The sequence below is a fragment of the Lissotriton vulgaris genome, chromosome 5, assembly GCF_964263255.1.
Source record: "Lissotriton vulgaris chromosome 5, aLisVul1.2, whole genome shotgun sequence".
Classification (NCBI taxonomy): Eukaryota; Metazoa; Chordata; class Amphibia; order Caudata; family Salamandridae; genus Lissotriton; species Lissotriton vulgaris.
In genome coordinates, this window is record NC_141693.1 from 1,796,898,756 (window position 1) to 1,796,920,147 (window position 21,392).

At 43.9% G+C, this 21,392-nt stretch overlaps 1 protein-coding gene across 1 annotated transcript in view; it reads left to right on the forward strand.

Annotated features, from left to right (window-relative positions):
• Positions 1 to 17,852, forward strand: part of DNAJC7 (DnaJ heat shock protein family (Hsp40) member C7) — a 649,293-nt gene extending 631,441 nt beyond the window's left edge. Inside the window, exons 13-14 of the mRNA XM_086924152.1 lie at positions 15,570 to 15,632; positions 16,630 to 17,852. Of these exons, the coding sequence (XP_086780278.1) occupies positions 15,570 to 15,632; positions 16,630 to 16,667 (101 nt within the window). The 3' untranslated portion in view covers positions 16,668 to 17,852. The remainder of the gene's footprint in view (positions 1 to 15,569; positions 15,633 to 16,629) is intronic.
• Positions 17,853 to 21,392: the final 3,540 nt, after the last annotated feature.

Here is a 21,392-nt window from a genome sequence, read left to right on the forward strand (position 1 = left end):
CAAACAACTGTATTCTGTTGCCGTCCAATTCCAATGTTAAAAACAATTCAGTGCAAAAAAATCAGTAGGTTTAGCAAATAGCTACTGACCCGATGTATTGGTCGACATGTTTCTGCGGGTGTTTATAGATCCATAAGGTATCTACCACTTCATCAGGACCTATATATATTGCTACTGCTTAGAAAGAAAATACAATAAAGTTGATACGGTATACAACCTTTACAACTAATCTTTTACCACGCACTACCATGACAACGCAGTCATTACAACGCAAACCATTACAACGCATTGCGCTGGGGGGCGCTCTAGGATAGGGAATAAGTTTAATTTACTATCAAACACCTTCCCTAGTGTCCACGGGGACTGGAGTTGGAATAGTAAATTAAAATATTCACTATCCAGCACCCCAAAGCGCTATGCGTTGTAAAGGCATGCGTTGTAAAAACCGCGTTGTAAAGGTATGCGTGGTAAAAGTATGCGTTGTAACGTCATACATCCAGTTGATACAGATATCACCTGTTCACTCCTGGTAGTCCTCCTATATGTGCAGGGGATGTCCAGGTACGCAAGTCATCAGACAACATAGACAAAAACATATACACAGACAAAAATAGAATAACAATACTATAATTAGTATAAGTCATCTATTATCATGAGCTTCATTCGAGTTAATGGCTGGTAGTATGGGGTCGATTCACCCTTTTACCATGTCCTCTAGCTCACCTTAGGTTCAAGAGGAACGTGCTACTCCACACCTGGCAACAGCTCAGGAAGATAGTGCACCGCTCTAAAATGTAGAAAAGATAAGTATATAGAGTCATAATTTCAACCCTCGCGAGAGCCAGACTGGAAAGCACTCCACTTTATACACAAATATGTTGGTCTATGGGTCTTCCATTAATAGCTTTTTGCAAGCTGGCCCTCCTACACTCCATCATATCGTATTAGTATATCGTTTCATTAGTTTCATCACTTTAGTGATCTCATCATTTATCATGAGGTGTTCATTTTTGCCCTGTTTAATCTATTTGAATTATCGACAATGTTTGTGCCTCGTCGATAGTTATACAATCAAACGTGGGCATTCTTGTTTGAAGTTGACATTGTTAGCTCTTATAGTATTTCCAAATATTTATTTTGTTAAATAATCCTCATTGTGCAGCCAAATGGAAACTATTTGTAATATACTGCAATAACAACCACATTATCCCATTTAATGCTTTAGTACAAAACATCATATGTTATTTACTCCATTAACAGTGCTCACATTTAGCGTACACATCTATAAGATTACATCTAGCTGCCATTGCTGCGTATCTGCAGAACAGAGAGCATCTCTTTCTCTTCAGAGTCCCCGTGATTAAAGCATTCATGGAAGGACTAAAGAGTTTTGCAGCGTGAATCTTTCTGTGCATTATTCCGCGGTCTGTGGTTGGGTCCGGAATAGTAGTCTTTTCTTTGTTTTTTTGTTTTTTTGTTTTTTTTTCCGTAGCCCAGGTGGGCATCGACGTCCCACCTTTTGGTGTATTTCTGGTGACGTCGGCATGCACTCTTGGGCGCCATCTTCAGATTCTTTTTTCCGCGGTTGGGTCTGGATCGTTCCCGAAAGGGCTCCAGACATTTTTGGAGAAGGAAGAAGGAAAAGAAGCAATTTTTTGAAGAAAAGATTGGGAGAGACTAGAGGAGACTACACCATTGAAGAAGACAACGAAGGAAGGAAGGAACTTCGACGTCCATCGGGGAATGCGTGCTCAGGGGGCTCCCTGAACGCAGGATATGGACAACACTCCCTTCAAATTCTGCCGTAACTGCCACCACAAGTACGCGCAGAAAGACCAGCACCCGGTTTGCAACCTTTGCCTACCGGTCGAGAGCGAGAATTTCAACACCTGCTCTTCCTTCACGCCAAAGACTCTGCGAGTTCGAGCGAGACAGAGGGTAGCCAACGCCAGCATGTAGGGCAAGGGCCAGCCACCGTCCCTTCGAGACCTGGGGTTATCAACAGACGAAGAGGACAACAACGCCGCCGAAGACGACAGCTACACGGTCGTAGAGACCGCTATTACGAAGACTCCTGGAAAGGTAGGAGACTGTACGGCCCCTAGAATCCCGATAGACCCCGAGTCTCGAGAGATCGAGGGGAAAGCCTCGAAAGCGCCGATGCCGAAAACTTTGGCGTCTGCAGCAAAACCCAGACCCAGCGGATCCTCTGAGGAGTCCATGGCGCCGAGAGCTGAAGAACAGCCAAAGTCGTCAAAAAACGTCCCCGAAAAGGAACGTTCGACACCGAAGGAAAAAGACCCGAAGAAAATTTTGGTGCCGACGAAGAACCCGAAGGTCAGCTCGACGCCGAAACCTTTGACGGCGAAAGTCTGCTCTGCGCCGAGCTTTCCGCCGAAAAGACCAGAAGAGCCATTAGACGCAGAGCATGCTGCCTAAATGGAAAAAAAGAGGAGACGCCCCGAGGCCGAGCTGGAAAACATCCTGCAGCGGAAGAAAGAATTCGACGCCAGGATGAAGGAATACATAATCCCGACGAAACCTAAGACACAGGTGGTCGAGATAGTGGAGGAAGAGATGGAAGAAGTCGAGGAACAATCGGAGAACGTCAAAACCTTCGACGATCCAGAAGAGGAAGAGGCCTCCTACTATGACTATGAAGGGGACGACGACCGCAGGACGTTCCTCGGCTCGGCATCCTCGGAAACTCAGGAGATAGATTGGCAGGACGTCGACGCCGAGAGCCCAGAACAAAGCATCGACACGTATCCTTCGAGGCCCTCGCCGCCAGATGACATTGGGGTCTAGAATACAGTCATCAGGAATGCAGCTGCAGTTTTCAGGGTGAAACTCGACGAAGAGAAGCAGAAGGCAGACTTCCTTCTAGAGACACTGCTCCCCACACAGACCAGGAGCCAGTGCCTGCCCATGCTAGAAAGTGTCATGGCACAGGGGAAAGAGGCTTTCTAGGAGCCTGCGACCTGCAAATCTGTCACTCCTAGGACTGAGATGAAATATAAACATTCCTCCAAAGACCCACCCTACATCCAGGGCACGGTCTCTGCAGACTCCATCATCGCAGCCACAGCAAGAAAGAGGGCCAATGTACCTACTACTTCAGGACCACCTCCAGACAAAGAAAGCAAGAGGATGGACTTAGTAGGGAGGAGAATTGAACGGAATGCCGCTATGCACTGGCGCATGGCAAATTCCAATGCTCTTCTGAACAGACACCAGTACCAAATCCTGGAGCAACTGGGCCAGCTAATAAAAAAACTTGCCTCGAGTTCAAGAAGAAAGCTGAAAGCTTAGTAGAAGAGGGGAAGAACGTGGCAAATTCTTGCATCAAAACAGCCCTGGACGGAGCGGACACCTCCAGCAGGCTCATGATGATGGGCGTTACAGAAAGGAGACATGCCTGGCTAAGAATTTCAGGCTTCAAGCCAGAAGTGCAGCACAGCATCCTTGACACCCCGTTCAACAGAGAACTTTGTTCGGGGCCCCAGTAGACGAGAAGCTGAGCCAACTAAAGAAGGATAACGAAACTGCAAGGTCCATGGGAGCTTTGCAGTTCAGAGGTACTAAAAGAGGCACCCCATCTCGGAGACCTAATGGGAGAGGTGGGAATCAACCAGGAACATCACACCAGACATTGCAACAAGCCCACCAGGCAGACAACCAGGCGCAACAAGGGCAACAGAAACAATCCTGGCAGTACCAGAAGAGAGGCCAGTCCTTTCGCAGGAAAGGGAACGGACGTGGTCAGAACAGGAGAGGGGGGCCAGCAACCCCCTCCAAGTGACTTGCCAAAACAACATGTGCTCACCCAAGCAAGAGCCCCCGGGATGAAGCACAAGAACAACACACAGGGGTCGCACGAATTGAAAACCCGAGAGCATGTAAGCCCAGTGGGAGGAAGACTAAGGCATTTCCTCCAGGAATGGAAGTCAATAACTTCAGACAAATGGGTTCTCAACATCATACCGTTCGGGTACTGCATAGAGCTGGAAGGGAAACCAACAGCCAAAAAACCAAGAAGACAGCTAGCAAGGACAGCGCTACAGCTGCCGCAAGCAGAAGCAAAAGAGCTCCTGCAAAAACAGGCCATAGAACCGGTGCCTTAAAGAGAAAGGAACAGGGGCATGTACTCAACATACTTCCTGGTACCAAAGGTAGACGAAACAATGAGACCCATCCTGGACCTCAGATTCTTAAACAAATTCATAAAAACGCAAAAGTTCAAAATGACCTCCCTACAAGAGGTACTTCCTCAATTACAAGGCAGGGACTTCATGGTCACCATAGACCTCAAAGATGCCTGCACATCCCAATAAACAGGGCTCACAAGCATCTGCTCAGATTCACCATAGGAGAAGACCACTACCAATTCACAACACTGGCATTCGGACTCAAATCAGCACCAAGGGTCTTCACAAAGTGCCTAGCAATGGTCGCGGCACACCTACGAAGGGAGGGAATACACGTGTACCCTTACCTGGACGACTGGCTAATAAATGCAAGATCATACAGGATGTGCAAGGAGCACACACAAAGAGTAACACACATTCTGATGAACCAGGGATTCTCCATCCACTTGGGCAAATCCTCAATGGAGCCAGAACAAATAAAGATCTTCCTGGGAGCACAGATCGACACCTTACAGAGCAAGGTGTTCCCGAGCAACAAGAGATCGCTAGCACTGGTGAAGGAGACACAACTCTACCAGAAGGGGCAAGCTCGGACAGTGAGAACAGCGAGCAAAATTATGGGCATGATCACATCATGCATACACCTAGTGCCAAATGTGCGGCTGAACATGAGACCCTTACAGGAATGTCTACAGGAATAATGGTCACAAGCTATAGGTCGTTAAGAGGATCTAGTGGTTGTAACGCACGCAGTGCAGAAAGAAATGGCATGGTGAAACATGAGGAACATAACAAGGGGAAAACCTCTAACGCCGCCAACGCCAACAGTGACCATCACCACAGATGCATCCCTGAAGGGGTGGGGAGCTCACATGAAGAAACTCAGTGAGGGGCCTGTGGACACCAGTGGATGCCGGCAAACACATCAATTACCTGGAGTTGAAGACCATCTTCCTCGCTATAAAGGCTTTCCAGACAAAACTGTACAACCAGAGAGTGGGACCTTAACATTGCCTTGACCTTCCTCATGCATATACCCTTCTAGCATTTGCATAGTTACTCTCTGCATCTTCTAAATCTGAAAACTTTCTTCCTTAATGAGATGTTAGTTCCGTCGCATGAATGAACTGCAGCAACTTTCAGTTTCAGAGCAACTACCTTCTTCCCAGGCAAATTGGTGCAGAGTATTCCGATGTCCTTTTTGCCTCCTATAAGTCCAGCAGTCTTTCACTCTACTGTTCTTCTTTGCTTTCCCTTCACCTCTGTGGTGGAGGAGGGACGTCAACAGTTGGACCAAAGAGGGCTTTGACTTTTTACCTTGATCCTAGGCACATTGAGTGGGCAGTTTGGTTTTTATGGGGTATCTGCAGAAAAGAAGGTAAAAGTTGTGCAGAAGAGGACCCTGTCAAAGTGAACAGTCCTCTGCAATAGGATCAGCTACGCAGTGGCCAAAAAACAGCTGATGGAAAGTCTGAGAGTCCATTCCACAAGGGCCGAGGTTACCACCAGAGCATTCAATGTAAATAACATGCCTATCATTCATATCTGCCAAGCTGCGACATAGGTTGGGACCTACATTCACAAAGGACTACTGCTCTAGCAGTCCCGTCTAGCTGGAACGACGTTTTGCCCTCTCTGTTCTGCCTGTTTGGTTTGTGTCCACTCCACTGACCGTCTTACTTTGGTATTTGTTCTAAGGTGAGTTATCTGCGATTAGACCTATCCATCAGAAGAAACTTACTGAAGTTTGATAACACCCTGTTCGAGGCATATGGGCTGCAGATGGTACATTATGAATAGATCGCCATCTGGTGTTGGGCTCGGATGATTGCACTTTGTTTTTCTTTTGGAGAGTCTTTTGTATCTTGGTGACTCCTCCTTTGGTTGGTAGTGCGCATGGGCATCGGCTCCATCCTTCGATTGTTTTTTTCCGCCATCAGGTTCGGATGAGGATTGAGACGCTCCAGATCGACTTCGAAAAGAAGTTACTTATCGGCGCGTATTCCTTTTCCAATTCGACGGTATTGTTATCGAACACGTTTCATTTCCATTCCGGGGCGTTTCGACTTCAACAACGAAGAAAAAACTTTGATCTACGTCGACGAACAGGAGGCCTTTCTCGACGCAGTCAAGCCCGGAGTCCATGGAAAGGACTCCATTCAAGAAATGTCCAACGTGTGGTGCTAAGTTCCCACACAAGGACCTACACGAGGTGTGCAACCTCTGCCTATCGCCTGAACACGAATCCAGGGACTGCGAAGCCTGCGCAGCATTCTCCTCCAAGTCGACGATTAGAAATCGTCGAGCTCGAAGACACAAGGTTTCCAGAATGCAGTCTGAGGCGATCCCGGAGCTGTTCGGAGACGAGCAACTTGAGGAAGAAGAGGATCATGAGGATCAGTCTGGGTCGGAAGGGGACGAGTAGGAGGTCGAAGAACTCGACGTGCAACAAACCGTGAGTGACGACGTCCCCTTACCAAAAAACCGACCCCGTGTGGTAACGACCCCGCCTTCGAGCCCGGTCAAACCGCAGAAAAAAGTTTCCGACGCCCCGCCTTCGGGCCCGGCAACGAAACCGAAACTGAAACCGAAACACTCGGTCTCCCACCATGTCGGATCCGAGAAACTGTCGACATCGACTTCGACACCGAAGCTTCATGCAAGGGAAAGCTCGGCATCGAAACATTCCATGTCGAAACAGAAACATGATTCGACGTTGAAGACTCACTCGGCACCGAAGAAATCGGAATCAAGTAAACACTCTGTGCCGAAAACACCGAACATTAACGATTGAAAACAAAAGCACCTTTCGGAACCAAGGCCTTCGGTACCGATACAGGAGCAGCAAACAGAGCCCAAACAAAAGATTTTGTTTATCGATCCGCAAACTGGCAAAGTAGTGACGAAGAAGAGGAAGAATGAACAGATAGAAGACAAATCTCTTCCTTCAAAAAAGAGAACACTGGGGACAAATACAACTCCTCCTACTTCTCCTCGACCTAAAGTCACACCCTCTTCTCCTATTCCTCGCACTATGGCAAACATTCCTGCACCTTCTACACCAAGACCATCTACACCTCAGTATGATGTAGACAGTGATCCAGGGGAGGGAGAACCTCAAGGGGATGATGAAACTATCCCAGATGAGGATTACCCATGGGAAAATTATAACGTAGGGTCAGATGATGACAACGACCCAGAGTTATATCCCTCAAAGCCTTCACCACCTGATGATAAAACAGGGTTTGTACAGCTCATTAATAGGGCAGCAAAATATCATAAGGTAGATATACATACAGAACCTCTAATAGAGGACTTCCTATTAGAGACGCTACCTAATGCACAAAGAACATCAGGGACTCTACCTATGCTGAAGGGTCTTCTCAGTCACACAGAAGAAATATTCAAAGACCCAGTGAGGGCTAGGGTGTTAAACCCAAGAATTGATAAAAAAATATAAGGACAGGTACCTCTGGACTCGCTTGTAGTTTCAAACGCTCGTAAAAGAGCGAACTCTTTATCTACAGGAGAGGCTCCTCTACCTGATAAAGAGTCAAAATTAATAGATGCATCAGGCAAGAGAGTAGCATCACAAGCGGCAAATAGCTGGCGTATAGCCAATACACAGGCACTACTTGCACGTTATGACAGGGCACATTATGATGAATTAGAAAAACTCATCACACATCTCCCCAAAGAACATCAAAAAAGGGCAGATCAGTTAATACAGGAAGGAAAGATAATAACTAATACTTCCATTAAGTGCGCCCTAGACGCAGCAGACACTGCAGCAAGATCCATCAACACCAGTGTCATGTTAAGGAGACATGCATGGCTTAGAATCTCAGGATTCAAACAAGAAGTACAAACGTCCTTATTGAACCAATCCTTTGATCAAAAAACACTTTTTGGCTCAAGCACAGATGAGACGTTAGAAAAAATGAAAAAAGATACAGAAACGGCTAAGTCAATGGGAGCATTGCAACAGCCAACACAAAGAGGTTCCTTTCGTAGATCCACCTATAGAGGAGGCTCAAAAAATACAGGAACAAATCAGCAATCCACCTCTTTCACACCTACATCACCCAAAGGTAATTCAAGAGGTAGTTACAGGGGTAACAACAACAAAGGTAGAGGCCGCGGATATAATAACAACCGCAATGCCTCAACCCCAAAACAGTGACTTGATAGAACTTCACCCAGACCACATAACACCGGTCGGGGGACGTTTATCACAGTTCCTACCTGTCTGGGAGAACATCACATCAGACAAGTGGGTGAGACAGATTATCCAACATGGTTATTGCCTAGAACTCACAGCTACCCCACCAAACATCCCCCCCAAACAGCGTCCAATGAGTCAAGATCATATGACATTGTTAAAGGAAGAAGTACTAGCACTGTTACAAAAGCATGCAGTAAAGAAGGTTCCAAAACATCAACAAGGGACAGGAGTATACTCTCTATACTTCCTAATCCCCAAAAAAGATGGGTCCCTAAGACCAATCTTAGACCTAAGACCTCTCAATGCATACATAAATTCGGAACATTTCCACATGGTCACGCTCCAACAGGTACTCCCTTTACTGAAGAAAGGGGACTTTCTTTCTACACTGGATCTAAAAGACGCTTACTTTCATATGCCAATTCACAAAGCCCACAGGAAATACCTAAGGTTTGCAGTGGAAGGACAACATTATCAATTCAAAGTCCTTCCGTTCTGGGTCACAACGGCACCAAGAGTGTTCACAAAATGCCTAGCTGTGGTGGCAGCACACCTGAGAAGACAACAAATACATGTCTTCCCATACTTGGACGATTGGTTAATAAAGGCCAAGTCACAGGAAGAATGTCTTCACAACACACAGAAGACAATTCAATTGCTGCACCACCTAGGGTTTACGGTGAACTACAACAAATCACACCTGCAACCAAACAAAATTCAGCAATACCTGGGGGCTACTATAGACACAGAAAGAGCAATAGCATACCCCAACCCTATCAGGATACAAACAATGGTCGGGTTAATACAAAGATTTCAACCACAACACTCACTACCAGCACGAGTGTTTATGCAACTGTTAGGCATGATGTCCTCCTGCATACTGCTAATACCACATGCCAGACTACAAATGCGTCCACTACAGGAGTGTCTAGCGACACAGTGGAATCAGGCTCAAGGTCAGATTACAGATCTGGTGTTGGTGGACGACCGAACGCATCGCTCTCTGAAGTGGTGGAACACAACAAACATTTCCAAAGGACGGTCGTTCCTAGAACCGATTCCACAAGTGATAATAACAGCTGACGCATCGCTCTCCGGATGGGGAGCGCATATGGACAAATACACAGTGCAGGGGAAGTGGAGTGTGCAGCAAAAGAAACTGCACATCAACTACTTGGAACTATTAGTGATATTTCTAGCACTAAAAGCTTTCCAAATGCAAATAACAAACAAGGCAGTCCTGATCAGAACAGACAACATGACTGCAATGTATTATATTCAAAAACAGGGGGGGACACACTCTCTCCAACTATCCAAACTAGCACAGGACATTTGGAGATGGGCCATTCCTCAAAAGATCTATCTGTTAGCAGAACACCTACCAGGAGTTCAAAATCAGATAGCAGACATCCTAAGCAGGCAGTCAGAACAAGTACACGAATGGGAGCTGCACGACGAAATACTGCAGCCATTCTTCCAAAGATGGGGGCAACCAGAGATAGATCTGTTTGCCAATCATCAGAACGCAAAATGCCAAAACTTCGCATCCAGGTACCCACACCAACGGTCCCAGGGCAATGCACTATAGATAAATTGGTCCAACAGATTTGCTTACGCTTTCCCCCCTCTCCCACTAATTCCGTTAGTGGTTCGGAAGCTGCAGCAGCACTCAATAAAATGATACTAGTGGCACCCACGTGGGCAAGATATCCGTGGTTCACCACGCTACTACAACTCTCACAGGTGCCACATCAAAAGCTAAGATTATTACCCATGCACCTTACACAGAACCATGGAGAAATAATGCATCCAGATCCCAAACAATTGAACCTAGCGATCTGGCTCCTGAGGTCATAGAGTTTGGATATTTAGATTTACCACCAGAATGTATGGAAATCATTAAACAAGCAAGACGTCCTACCACCAGAGCATGCTATGCAGCAAAATGGAAGAGGTTTGCTATACACTGTAACAGTAAGCACATCAACCCTCTGGACGCATCCACTAAACAGATCATTTGCTATTTACTACACTTGCAGCAATGTAACTTAGCATACACCTCTATCAGGGTTCATCTCGCAGCTATAGCGGCGTACCTACAAAACAGGCAACATCTTTCCCTGTTTAAAGTACCAGCAATTAAAGCTTTCATGGAGGGACTCAAAAGAGTCATTCCACCAAGACGACCACCTTCCCCAGTCTGGAATCTCAACATAGTACTTACCAGACTAATGGGGCCACCATTTGAACCTATGCATAGGTGGGAAATACAATTCCTCACATGGAAGGTGGCCTTCCTCATAGCTATCACGTCACTTCGAAGAGTAAGTGAGTTGCAGGCTTTTACGATTCAAGAACCATTCATGCAGTTAAACCAAAATAAAGTGGTTCTTAGAACAAACTGAAAATTCCTACCAAAGGTAATTTCTGCATTCCACATCAATCAGTCAGTGGAATTACCGGTTTTCTTTCCAAAACCACAAACGGTAGCGGAGAGGGCCCTACATACATTGGATGTCAGAAGGGCAATATTGTACTATATAGAAAGAACACAAACTTTCAGAAAGACAAAACAGCTATTTGTTGCGTTTTCTCCTACACATAAGGGCAATCCCATCTCTAAAGCGGGCATTGCCAGATGGATTGTAAAATGTATTCAAGTATGCTACTGAAAAGCAAAGAGAACATTAACTGTTCCTCCTAGAGCTCACTCTACACGTAAACTAGGAGCATCTATGGCATTTTTGGGAAACATTCCACTAGATGACATATGCAAAGCAGCTACCTGGGTTACACCGCACACCTTCACAAAGCACTATTGTGTAGATGTGCACACAACACAACAAGCTAGAGTGGGACAAGCTGTATTAAAGACTTTATTTCAGACAGTTGCAACAGACACGGGCGACCAACGCTAGGGAGAGAACTGCTGTATAGTCTATTCTTAATGTACCATCTGCAGCCCATATGCCTCGAACGGAATATGCTACTTACCAGTATGCATCTGTTCTTGGCATAGAGGGCTGCAGAGTGGTACATGCCCTCCCAGCCTCCCCGGAAACCTGTGTCTGTTCCAACATTATCTTATTTAGATACACTTACATGGGCATTCCTATCTGTATTCTATCATACTACTCCATCTAACCCTACTACGGCAAAACAATCTAAGGATGGAGCCGATGCCCATGCGCACTACCAACCAAAGGAGGAGTCGCCAAGATACAAAAGACTCTCCAAAAGAAAAACAAAGTGCAATCATCCGAGCCCAACACCAGATGGCGATCTATTCATAATGTACCACTCTGCAGCCCTCTATGCCAAGAACAGATGCATACTGGTAAGTAGCATATTCCTTCTGTTGGATACGTACTGCAGATTCCTCATTGCCATCCCACTGCCCCTTTTATTTATTTTTTATTTTATTTATAAAGTTTTATATAGGCGAACAAGATCCTAAAAGTTATCGGAGCGCTTTACAAAAATGATGGAAGGAAGGACATAAGAGCAATGACGACATAGAGCAAGAATACAAAAAATTAAACCAGGAATAATCACATAATTACAAGGCAAATAAGACCGGATGAGTAATACAATAAACATGTATACAGCAGTCTACGCAGGAAGGCACACTATGCTGTAAGGAAGAACAGTATCAAATGTTTGTACAGTGAATGTAGGGTGGTATTTCATTTGAATGGTATTCAGTTGAGTGGTATTTTTTTAACCTAAAAAATATGTTGAGCACACTGTTAATAACAAATGTTTTACACTGTGCTTTTCAGGGTGTGGAAAGGGAAAAGACGAGAAACAGACGTAAGCACTCCGGGTTTACACTTAGGTGCTGCTCCACTCCATCACTTCCAGAGTGGCATGAGTCATTGCGCAGCTGCAAGACTCCACCTTCTGATAAGTGAGGGCATTATTGGAAAAAGTATTCAGATCCAGTCTTGCTCGGGGGGGATATTCTAAGGTGCGTAATCTGTGTTTAGATAGAATATTATCAAGCGCATCAGCAGGAGAAGCACGACGGACTGCCCTGACCAAAACACTTGAGCCAGAATACTCCAAAGAGGTATAACACGGGTTTACATCCCCAAGCCTTGGCGCCGACATACAAACAGAGCAGAAGCCTAACTACTGCATCTATAGGAAGAACACCATTTAAAGAATAATTTATAACAAACTAAAGTGAGAAGATATCGCAGAGGCTAAACACGAGGTGAAGTGACACCATTAAGGGGTTTAAGAAGAACCTTTTTTGGAGCTGCAAAGCACATACAGAAACGTTATCCTGAACCTATCCATATCTATATAGAACTTCACCTCTAATGCAACTGAACATGAGTCACGTCCAAATATAGATTGTGCAGCTACGAAAATATTCAGAAAACAACCTAGCAGTAAACTACACAAGCAGCAGTCGCTACAAATCCAGTTTATATGCTATAAAGTCTGGTAAACTAAGCTTCTATTGATTAAGAAAAGAAATATGCAGAATTCCTGAGGAAGGCGAACGGCCGAAACGCGTTGAAAGGAATAATCTCTGCGTATTGTTGAATGTTTTAAATATTTTCTATTGTACAGTATTCAAAATGTATTATATGTAAAAAAAATGTGTTTAAAAATAACTAAAAAACATTAATATTTGTATAAATGAAAGAACAGAAAAAAAGAGTCATAAAAAAAGATAAAAACCAAAAGATGAAATATAAATAAATAATTTGAACAAAGAATATCTGGTAGAATTATTGATTTAAATAGCGTCTAGTTTACTCAACAGACATTAATGTTAATAACCTGACCTTTTCCTTCCAAAAAAATTTAGATAGAATATCCACCAGCGAAAACATTAGCGAAGGTAATCCCTTCATGACGGTGAGTCTGTGAGTTACAAGCCCTAACCATTGAGGAACCCTTGTCTAGGTTTTCAAAGGTCGGATCGTTCTAAGAACAAACCCTAGGTTTTCTCTTTGGTGATTTCCAACTTCCATGTTAATCAAACTATTGACTTGCTCATCTCTGTTCAGTCACCATCTAAAATTGCTCCCACTCCACCACTTTATACAGGAGGGCACTGCTTTTCAGTCTGTAGAAAGCATGTGTTGTACAACTGCAAACTGAAAAGTTTGCTTACCTGTTGCAATCATGTTTCAGCTTTTACTGCTGTAGATTCACATGTGCCCTCCCCAGATGTGAGCTTAGAGTATGTTTGACATAATACTCCAAGCACTTTATTGGTGCACTACTTGACATACAGTCCTCTTTCTTTATATTTCACATACTTGCTCTCACCAGCATAACTAAAACAAAATCTAAGGAGGAGTCTTTGTCCTAATAAGATGAAGGTTTCTGGGAGTGTAGGAAACTGAGTTTTTGTTGCAGTAGTTCCCCACTTTTTGCTTGGAGTGCACTGGGTCCCTGCTAACCAGGTCCTCATTGCCAGTGTTCTTTCCTCAAAATAAATTAACTGGCCAATTTATCCCAATTGTCCAGGCCTTTATCACCACTGTAAGTCCCTAGTAAGTGGTATCTAGGGTATAGTTTCTAAAGAGGATCCGATCCCGAAGACTTTCAGTTTATATTGTGCCACTCTAAAGGACCCAGAACTAAACCCCTGCAGATTGCAAGCTGCGTGACAAGGTGCTCTAAAAAGTGAAAACCCAACATGGCACACATCCTGTGTGTATTGTCCACTTTCACTGCATGAAATATTTGCAGGTCACCCCTACAGCAGGCCTTACAACCCTAAGGCAGAGAACATTATATTACCTGTGAGAAAACCTCTGCATGAGCAGATATGCCCCTGTGCTGGCCAGTTCAATTACTGACATTACAAGTGAAGACAGAAGCCATCTTAAGGTATGTACTAGTCACTGGTCAAAACGAGTTTCCCAGCTACATAATGGGTTCACTTAAATCTATGGTATTTGGTATTGAACACCTCATATTAATAAACCCACACTTATTCCAGTGATGGATTCATTAATACATGCACCCAGAGAGTACCTAAGAGGTAGGCCCTATAAACCGACCTCTAGTGTGTTGGCTGATTGGTCCTATCCAGCCTACCAACACAAGCGCATTTCTAACCCCCTGGAGGTGAGATCTCAGAGATCAGAAACAATGCCTGCCTTGGCAGAAGGTGTTATCACCGCCTTGAAGTAGGATGACTAGTAATCTGCATATCAAGGCAAAAGACTTCAAAGGCCTCAACCATGGCTTTCCCCAGACAGTGGAATTGCCACCCACTGCCCACGGCCCGTTTGGCACCAGGACAGGTGGGAAAATTAGCTTGTGAGGTGGCATGTTTACCCTCAGGCTAGTACCACTGCTAAAGTTGGCTTCCAATAGTGAACACAACCAGGACATTTTCACCATCTTTTTTTTGGGTGGAATTAGGTCCTCTGGGTCATGGTTATGCCCACTTCCCTCAGGAACTGAGTGTGTCTCTCTCACTGACAGTGTGTGCGCAATAATGCTTAGCACTACCTTCTGATAGGCCTAGTTGCTTACCCAAACTAATGCAAAAGAGGGCGTTTGGGTTATCATTTATGCCTCTGTCCGCCATCTAGGGTTTGCCTGGCCTCTTTACACAGTGTACCTCATTTTGGTCCACTGTATAAGGAGCCAGCTTCCTACAGCAAGGGATAGAGATACCTATACGCCAAAAATGTTACATTTGTTGAAAAGCAGCTTGTACAAAGTGGAATAAGTGAATCTATATTGTTCCTGGTAAGGTTTCCTTTTTCTACTACTTTCACTAATTCCTGCAAGCCACCACCTAAAGGAGAAGGATTCTGCTTTACAGTGTATGCATGTGATCTATTTGTAATGAAAAGCACCTGTAGGATGGCTCAGTGGATTCAGCACCCACCACAGATGTGTACGCTCAACAGCTCATAGGTTCCGCATTCAACCAGTAATGTACACCCGCTGGAGTATTTTCACCAATCTAAATAGTCTTATAAAACTATCTCCCACTTCAGGCATCTCTGCCCGACAGTGTAAACTAGTGACTCTGGTCTAAAAACTAATTAATGCAGCCAAAACACGATTCAGACAAAGCAATACCCCTACTTGATTGTAATTATTGAGGCTGCAGTTAAATAATATCCCTAATTCATACATTTGGTACAGGTGTACTCTAGGCATAGCTCAAATTCTTTATTAACTAAAGTATTCTCACTTTGTTTTAGATTTTGATGCCAACAATATTTTCAAGGCTTTCTTTGGTGGTCCTGGTGGCTTCAGTTTTGAAGGTAAATTCTATTTTGAATTAATGAGACTGTTCTAGACACAGATGTAGCATTGCGGAGAGTTGTACATAATTATTCGAATACTTCCACAATGTTTGATTGTTTTTTTTAATTATATTCGGTTTTTAATGTTTGTGTGTATTAAATATATTTTATTTGTTTGTGGTTTGGCATGACTTGATGTAAAGGCCTGTTTGATTCATACACCTGTTTTGTTGGGAGAATGGTATTCATTCATATTGCTTCTCACAGGCACCAACTTTTGTTAAAATAGTCCATGTAAAATATATGGTCAAAATAGCTCATTTCTATTTGAGGGTGGATTATCTCATCATCTGATTAGATCTCTTAACCCCTTCCATGCTCATGACTAGCTCAGCTCGTCATGAGGCACACTGCTCGTGTGCTCATGACGAGCTGAGCTAGTCATGACCACACCCGTTTCTATTGACCTTCAGCACAGCAGGGGGATACCTCAAGCAGCCAAGGTGTTAAGCTTATGTTTTTTATGATGCAAATATGAAGCCAATTTGTTGCATCATTAGAGATTTAGCCCCTTTTGGTGCACACTGGCTAGTAGTAAATGATGACCTCTTGTCACTTGAAAGTGCCTACATTTTAGTCAAAATTTTCCATTTAACAGTTCTGGGATTTTTAAAGGAGGATCAAGATAAACCCAGAACTGGAAAGTGTGTTTTGGTGACAATGATCCATCTGGTAAACCCACCACTTGACGGCACATTTCCATAAATGCCTTTTGCTCTATCCCTGTTGCTCACCTTCTTGCAGAAAACCCTTACAGCCAAGTAAGGTTCTTTTTGGGAACACAGTGTTGTAGTTGTCCGCTACGTGTGCTGTGATCTGGGTCTGTCGCAAATTGCATCCCTATGTTGGATTGGAAAAGTGAATGAGTTGATTGTTACTGGTCTTATTTTTCTACTGAAGCTGTATGTTTATTGCTAATATTTTCTATTAATTTCTTCCCTTTTTTTCTTTTCAGCTTCTGGTCCTGGAAATTTCTTCTTCCAGTTTGGTTAAATGCTGCAAAGCTGCTTTGTTGTTTTAACCTTGGAAATGGACATAAGTTAACAAGAGACTCCTCCTTACATTGTCACCAGGCCTCGTTCTTTAGAGCCGTTTTCATTTTTTCATTTGAATACCTCTGTTTGTGTGCTTGTGTTTGAAGAGAGGGAGCCGGCAATGAAGAACAACAGACTGAGGGGGAACAGAAGGCTATGAAATTTGTTTTAATAACTTTATTAAAAACAAACAAAAAAAACAATAAAATACAACGTTTGGAAAGTTTTGGTACCTATACTGGCAGGTAGTCTCCTGGAGTAAAGGGTGAATCAAATGTTGCAAAAACAGGCAACCTAATAAGAAACACCCTTTAGTAATGGTTCCTTTTTTGGAGATTGTTGACCATCTCTTCTCCCAAAAGAATGTTCCTGTTACGTTACTTAGCCTAATAGGGAAAACCTTTTGTGACTGTTTTTAAAAGAAAGTCTTTGATCACCTGTGAGCATGCATCTCTTGCTCCCTTAGGACCTCTGCAGTCGTTACCAGCGGATTCAGGGTTGCATGGGGACTAAGAAAAGGGCAGGATTTTCATCCACACTGTTAGGCCTAAAAGTGGTTAAATGAGTATATACCACTTGCCGTTCGTAGATGCACCTCTGGAAGATGGAGAGGGTACGGGGCGGGCCGTTCCCTTTCATTCTTCTTGAACTATAGCATCCTGATGAAGTATTTGCTTTTTTATCTTTAAAAGTAAAAGGAATACTTCTTCACTGTACATTGTTCGTCCTGTGTATATTTCACACCCTTGCTGGATAAGCTGGACACCTACTGTCAGTTATGATATTACTAGCTGTACTTTAGCCTTAACCCACATTGGGCCGTAAGTGAGAGCTAGTGCCTCGCATAGAGGAAAGTGTTGCCTGAATCTTCTTTTTAAGGTTTTATTTTCCAGGCAGAAAGATAATTCTGCCCGTCATTTTGGGGGCACGTCTGTCATCTAGATTGTAGGAACCCAAATGATATTCTTGTGATCACTGATCTACGTTTGTCAATAATGGCCATAATTCGGAATGGCCACTCTAGAAAAAGCTGCTTTATAGGTTTACATACCTTTCCAGCCTGCGCTAATTTTAATGTAAAAAAATAAATAAATTCCATCTCCTCTATTGTTATGGGCATGTTAAATAAAGCTACTGAAACAACCGTTTTGGGTTTATCTAGAATGTGAACTTTGACATGTGTTAGAGTTCTTCACATGCTACTAGAGTACTAAGGAAAGGAGACTGTTTTGAGCCCAGATGAAAATGGAGGTGGAAACTCCTGTCAAAAGTACTGAGTTTGGCACTGCGCTGCATACTTCAATTCCTTACTGCAATAACAAGTAAGTGCTTTTCTCCTTGTGTATCAATAGATAATTGAAAGCTGTTTCCGCTGGCATATTTCTACTTCAGACACTACTTAAAATGTTATGGATTATTAAATTATTAACTGTATAAACTGGTTTATACAATACTAAAGTTTTACTAACGGCCTAGTACCTTTTAAAATATTGGTGAATCTGCTTAATACTGTTCATGAAAGATACGTTGAGAGATGTCTTTACATAGTGACATCAACCTCCAAATGAATATTGTATTGCTGACAAGTGAGACTAAACCATGTGCTCCTCTTCTGATTATTAGGTGATTAATAATGTCTTATGGATACTTCTCCCCATAGATTCCTCATCCCTAAACATTTCCCAGCTGGATTCCACACTTCTATTACCAATTTATTCAGGTGCTCAATTGTAGCATCTATGGGTCTACTTGCTGCGCACCATAATGGTGGGAGTTTTTTCTGCAGTTCACGTGTCTCTGCATGAGGAGCCCATCTTGTTATCAGTGTATTTTTAATCTAATCTATATTTTTTTTCAAAAATACTGAGGAGCAGATCTCCTCCTATGGCTTGCTCAAAATACATGCACCAAATGTCCTTCACAGATCCTCTCCTCTGGTTCTCTCTACTCCAGGCATATTGAGGCCATGTATGACTTTTATAGGGGGTACTATTTATAGAAGTACTTTACTTCTCATACATATAAATATATTTACTCCAGTATGGAGCTTTCATAGATTCTCATGCCTGAATCATTCCCAATCATCGAGGTGGGAGTCCCCGGTATATTAAAAAGCAATGCTTAGATACATACCAAACTGAAAGGATGCCTAGGCCCATTTCCATTTTGCAACCCATAACTCATTATGTAAAAGAGACTAAAATTGTCCCTGAACCAATCAGAACCACTCACCCTCTAGAACACTCCTGAGAGAACCTTTTGCCCCTCACATTTTCTACCGCACATTGTGCTAGGGAGTCTCCTTTGAGGTCTGCTCAAATTTCACTTGCTACTTAAGATTTGGAATATTTTCCAGTGAATTTCAACCGCTGATACATTGCTGACTTTTAATTCATTCTACTGAGAATGTCTGGAAAAGAGAAGAAGGGTGTGTTTAGAGCCTATGCCACTTGTTCAAAGAAGTGGCTCTACACTGATGACCCTCAATCTGACTGCATCTACTGCCTGTACCTTTTCGAGCAAAACTCTAAAGGACGCCTTTTAATATGGCTTCAAAACCTAAAGGGCAGAAATGAGGTTATCTCCAGGGATAGTGATTAGGCATCCTCTTCTTCATCCAGGAGGTCCCAAAAGAGGAAGAAATCTCCTCATTCTCACACCTCAGAAGAGCGTCCTGAGCAGGCCCTTAAAAAGACCCCTCATGGGTCTTCTAGGTGCAGTCCCTTAAAATTTCCTGAACATAGAGAAAAGGAGAGTAAGGGGCGTGCTTCAGGGGGTAAAACTGTGAAAATTACTTGTTGAGAGCCATCTAAGTCACCCCCTCAGGTCAAACAGGCCTTCAAAAAACCTTCCTCAATGCCTCCTGATTTAAAATCTACATTTTCTACATTGTCGGGATCGTCGACGAAGGCCTCATCGTCGACGACTAAGATTGAGGTAAAATTGGTTCCAAAGAAGCCTTCACATTCAATAACTGGTGAATCTTCCAAGACTATGGCACTGTCGACGACGACTAGGACGGCTACGACGACGATTTTAACGATGACAACGACTACTCCGTTGGTGGGATTGTCTACGACAACGGTGACGACGAATAAGACATTGATGTTGATGATGGCGGTTTCGCCGACAATATAGTCGACTACAAGAATTTCGACGACTGGCTCGTCGACGAGGGAGAAAACACCAGAAAATTAGAGGGTGCAAGGAAAAAGAGAATTACGCCAGAAATTACCTCACCGAGTAAGATTACGCCTCTGGTACCATCACACCTGCTGGACGAACAGGAATCGGAAGAGAAGGATGAAGGTCCTTCTGGCGATGCAAGTAGCCCTTCACAATTACACGTGAAATGTCAAGAAGATGCCTTTGAGGAGGAATACGGGGACTATCAATACCCTCCCCAACATCAGCAATATCAGGGTTACCAGGAAGAGTTGTTTGGCATGCCATCTTCCTTACTGATGGACCTACAATTTATGTTGGCGGATTATAGAAAGAGGTTTCCACCAACTCCAGAGCCGCACAAGATACCAGTTCTTGCTCAGCGCCCACGCTCCATTCCAGCTACTCCTGTTGGGAATAGGGAGTTACTGCCAGAGCCCTTACTAAGATCTCATCAACCAATGCCTCAACAGGATCCAGTCACCACGAATGATTATCAAGAAGATATGAGATAACGGACCCTAACAAGGAATGGGACGATTACCTTATTCCTTCTCCCTCTCCAGTGCCGATAGACTCACCGTCTGAGGACATTGACTGACTCACCGCCTGAGGACATTGGCGGATTCCATAATTTGATGGAAAGGGTGGCAAAAAGATTTGAACTTCCAATGTCAACTACCCAAATGTAATGTTTTTTTATAAGATTTCAAGGAGCCGTACCGAAAATCTGTTTGTGCCATCCCGATTGTGAACCACATTTGGGAGGTATGTTATGTTATGTTAAAAAGCTTATACCGCGCACGTACACCGAAACGGTTTCTTGGCGCTCATAACAGACATGGCGGACCAGGGCAGGTGGTATTACTCAAAGGCAGCTTTGAAAAGATAAGTTTTTAATGTCTTTCGGAACAGCTCATATGAGGGGCAGTGACGGAAGGAGGAAGGGAGAGAATTCCAAAAGGAAGGACCTAAAAAAGAGAAGCGCAGGCCGCCATGTTTCTTGCGGCGGTTAGATGGAATGCACAGAAGATTGTCAGCAGAGGAACGGAGATTGCGGGTTGGGAGATACCGCTTTAACCTGGAGGAGATGAACATAGGTGCACGGTTATGGAGGGACTTAAAAATGGTGCATCCGAGTTTGAAGGAACACCGTTTGGCCACAGGGAGCCAATGAAGGCTCCTCAAGAGAGGGGAAACATGCTGGTGTTTGGTTTGATGGAACACCAAGCGAGCGGCCTGGTTCTGGATTAACTGAAGTCTTTGAAGCTGGTAGGCAGGAATCCCCACATATAAGATGTTAGCAAAGTCAACCCTGGAGATGACCAAAGCCAGGATGACTAATATGAGTGCCTCTCTGGTAAGAAATCGGCAGATCTTTCGGATCCTGCGCAGCTGGAAGAAGCAGGAAGATGTAACAGCCGAGATCTGCGATTTCATAGATAGATCCTCAGAGATGACCACTCCAAGGCTTTTCACAGAGCTGACCGGGCGAGGGGGGATGCCAAGAGAGGGGGGC